Here is a 4329-nt window from a genome sequence, read left to right as displayed (position 1 = left end):
CTTGAACTGCAATTCAAATATGACGTATTACGATGAGCCAATCAGCGTGCATTCTTACTCAGCTTAATGGCTGTCTGATAGGTTCGAACATTAAATCGCTTTATAGTGTGACTGATATTATTCGTCGCTTGTGGATTCGCTCAATTATTTCTATGCGACCAGCGACTGTATATCAGGAAGTAGTTCTGTGGTAATAAAATTGACTTTACGACTCGCTTACGTCCCACGAAGATAGCTACCGACGTATTCGTCGTGTTCGACATTAAATTTATCGTGTAAATCATTTAAATGTAATTAAGTGTATACGGGTAAAGGAGAGACGTGAAATTTCTCTCGAGAGACATGATACGAGCACTCTGCTTAGATTTTATTGTACCAAACTTTTCCGTGGATGAATTGGGAAATATATAAGTGCACAATATTATTGACAGGTAATACAGGTATACCACCCGATGCCAGTGGGTGTGTTCTACTACTTTTACTACTACTACTATTTGTACTACTCTTTATGATTTTTAACAATTTCCCACGAAGATCTTCAAACTGTGTTACGATCCGGTTACAACTGAGACGTTTAAGATGATCTTGTGGGACGCGAATTCGCCAGAATTGTTAGGATCCTGGACGCAGCCACGATGAACCCCGACGGGGTCAGGTTTCTGCGAAATTTAAAAGTCAAGTAAGAGATAAAAATAACGTGTACCTTCTGAATCTGCCAAAAGATCACTAAACCCACCTACGAATATCGGTTTAAAATGTTCTTACAAAACAGGGCTACTCCGAGCAGCAGATCCTGCAAGTAAATAAAGGTATAGCAATAGAGACGGCGCCTGGTTTTATTCGAAGCAAAAAACATCAAATGTAAAGTGACGTGGTGAGGCGTCTGCCTTAGCGAACTTATAAAATAAACGGCGAAACGTTTGATGCGACCGGATCCACTAAGTAACTTGGGGAATTTACGTGTATTTACGAAGCCAGTCGGAGACGCCGGCGCCCCGACGTCGATCCACGACCACGACGACAATCACGACGCCGACGCTCTTTAAGCCTCTTGTGCAGAACGTTCAACGATGCTAACCCACGTGCGCATTTGGTAGCCATTGCTAAACCTAAACCTGTCTTCAGCCTATCTCTATCCCATTCTATCCTAAATATTGTGATTTTTCAAGAAATAAGAAAATCCCACGTAGCGATACAAGAAGAAGTCTGCCTACCGACAAATAATTGGTTCCGCGACGCTTTAATCCACGATTTCCGAGATACGCGAGTGGCAAGACGCCTCTTTAATCGTGGAGGCGTTAGAGCGTCGCGACGTCGTCGTTTAGTCCGAGTTACGTATCACGAGAGCAATGAGCTTTAGTCGCTCATCTTCAGTTTCTCAGCTCAGCATACACATTGAATGCAGAAGTTCATTTTAATTTCTATCTGACTTTGTACCTGATGATGGGTTCTGTTAGTTTGTATGGATTGATCGAATTAAAAAAAAAAATAAGTACATAATTTCGCATGGCAAACCATTAATTCATATCTCACTTTACTATTGGAGTTATGAGTAGATAGAAGGTGAATTATGACTATAAATAAAAAAGAATAAAGAAAAAGAGTCATAGTGGTAGCGGAAACCAGACTACGATCCGATAATTGCAGTACTGCAGTACTGCAGTACTTAAAGGTAACCTCGACGAGATGAAAATCTCCTGGAGCCAGCGTCATGAATCATGGAAATTGGCTCTAATCGGAGATAGCCGACGGCATCGATTAGCCTGTGATTTATGTACCGACTAAACGATCGGTTTGGAATTGAAATGAGAATCGTATTAGATCTGAAAAATGAAAGATGGACATTCTGTCTATGTACGAAGATTCATATCAACGATACAATAGATAACCAATCTCTGAGATGTATGTAGTCAGAAATATGAGACATCTTTCAGGTTCAGGTAGAGCTTGCTTTGAACTGGACGTAGTCGGTACCTAACTGAACTAATTAGTCAGATATTAGCTGTCTTTTCAATGATCATTCACTAGGGTCAACCGGTTTATGCAGGTTCGAAAATGTTGAAGTCCGATTTGTGACTCAGATCTGTCAGAATGGTCAGAGATATTAGATTCTTAAATTATTAAAAATGTATCTATGTATATTACAATATTTAAAAACAGTCTCGTATGTCCTGCCACATGAGAGCCAGGCTGCCAGTGGGACTTCCAGGAAAGCTCGGTGATTTTCCTTATGCCTTCATTTTCCTTTGCACCACGTACAACCGTCTGTCAGATCCACGTGATAACCAGTCAGAAGACAACGAGACAGACATCTTTGGGGTTGTTTCGTCTGACGGAGAAATTTATGCGTATTGGCCTGCGAACATGGGATAAGTGTGTCCATCGTGTGGGTTAGTCTAAATCGGTTCCGGTGAATCAACTTTTGAAGACAAGAAGAGAAGCGCCGCGACGCGTACACGAAGTTGCGTCTAGACGCACAAATCCACAAGAAGAGACAGAAGTCGAAACTTGCTTGTAAAACACAAGTCATATCGTTTCTTTCCTGCTGGCTGTCGGGAGTTGAAGGTAACTTCTCTTCTTTTATAATAGCACGAAAGACCTAGGACTCTCGGGAACCGGATAAGACTTTCTATGAAAATTTTTCACAGTCAATGAGGCAGATTTATTTCATGGCACACATGGCGCTTCAGTCTTGCATGCTCGTACTACGAAGCGTTCGTATTTATTTTTATTTATTTTTTTTTCCCGCTTATTTTTCATACTGCGAACCAATAAGGATCCAGCGTAGTTCAACTCGGTGCTAAGTTAAAAGTGAGTTATGCTCTCGAAAAGAGAGCACTGTTTATTATTATTTTCATAAAATGAGACTCCCGCGCTGTGCCCCATGTGTTATAAATGATATATAAACATACACGTGCTGAACTAGAGCGACGCTTTAGCTTCAGACGACCAGCCGGCAGGCCGATCGTTAAAGTAGTCAGTAACACCTTGTCGCCGTATATTACACGCTGTTCACTCTGCAAAGTGAACGTACGAATATAAGAAAAAATACTCACGAAAATATCACAAAATGCCAGCAGAGACAGGTATCCTGTAGTTAAAATCAAAATAAATTGAAATTTATAACGGAGACTACTCGAGTCAATTTCTCCATATCCAATGGAGCAAATTACGAAAAAAAATTTCCGAAGTTGCTTCTACGCAAAATTGAGGAACTGAGGAAAATAAAGGTTTCCATAAGAATCATGATAATAACAAAAAAGTACGTACGTTCACTGTTGATTCTTGGTAACCAGTTAGAAAATTCCATTGCAATGGATTTTTGCGTCTGCGACCAAGAAGTGCCAACGAGTTTGCAAGCATCGTCAACCGTTGATTTAGGTGAGCCGTGGACAATGCACTTATATTCTTGGCCGAAAGCCTGAAAACCGGGCAGGGAACTCGAAGCCACTAATATATAACACATGATACGTTTTCATGGAAAGAGACGTACATATGTATTATAACACACGGTGTCCATTTGCCGCGCATCTTCGAAATAGGCATCGAAGATTGGAAGGCTGACAGGGAGGTAAAAGCCGTAGATACTGATGTAGTCCAGAATACATCGGTTGTAAGTGGTATTATATGACACATAATATATCCAGTATTTCATTATGTAAAAAACCAATAACAAACCCAGAATGATCTTAGTAAACATAATTATAACCTCTTAGTGAGTTCTCAATTTCTCTGATTGGTCCACGAGGCACGAGTGCGCATGCGCGCCTACATTGTATATGTGGAACAGAATTTCGAGAAGGTTACTACGTCGTAGAGAGTGTAAAACGGTGGGGCATCGTCATAGCTCGATACGCAGAGCAAGTTATCTCGTGCTTGAGTCCCAATCAAACGTCAATCATCTAAACGAGAGTGGAATTTGTTTACAGCATTTGTAATGCATAACGTGTAGGATAATACGTTGCTGCGCATGTTCCGAAAATGGCCGGACCATATGACAACTGCCAACGGTATAAGTACATGCTTGTCTTTAACAGGGAACCAATAACATCGAATTATCGTGCTATTTTTCGAGGCCACTTTATCGGGATCAGCAAATTAAATGAAACTATCATCGCAATCTTGCGTGCTCCCGTTCTACTACATCTTTGAATCGCGATAACAACACTTCTCTAGAGCCTCACACAACGTCATCAGAAGTAACCGATACGTTTATTTGAATCCCATTCAAGATTTTCTTTGTACCTGACCAACGTGCTATCCTGAGATATACAAGCGTCACGACGTATCTCGTAAGATGCGTAGTACCCCAGGTTAGTTAACATTCAT

General features: G+C 40.8%; 1 protein-coding gene across 2 annotated transcripts; it reads right to left on the bottom strand.

Annotated features, from left to right (window-relative positions):
• Positions 1-327: 327 nt before the first annotated feature.
• On the bottom strand, positions 328-3608 carry LOC107266585. 2 transcript variants are annotated; one of them, XM_025083804.1, is made up of 3 exons: positions 3271-3608; positions 2913-3017; positions 328-2356 (listed from the first exon to the last, which is right to left on the bottom strand). In XM_025083804.1, exons 1-3 carry the CDS (start codon positions 3361-3363, stop codon positions 2237-2239), a joined length of 318 nt encoding a protein of 105 aa, XP_024939572.1. In that variant the 5' UTR covers positions 3364-3608; the 3' UTR covers positions 328-2236. The 2 variants fall into 2 exon arrangements, 1 of the variants encoding a protein (XP_024939572.1); XR_003059374.1 differs by lacking the exon at positions 2913-3017.
• Positions 3609-4329: the final 721 nt, after the last annotated feature.

Source organism: Cephus cinctus, unplaced genomic scaffold, assembly GCF_000341935.2.
Source record: "Cephus cinctus unplaced genomic scaffold, Ccin1 Ccin1_scaffold0330, whole genome shotgun sequence".
NCBI classification, from domain to species: Eukaryota; Metazoa; Arthropoda; class Insecta; order Hymenoptera; family Cephidae; genus Cephus; species Cephus cinctus.
The sequence above is the reverse complement of the archived record's forward strand: the minus strand, read 5'-3'. Positions and strand labels throughout refer to the sequence as shown.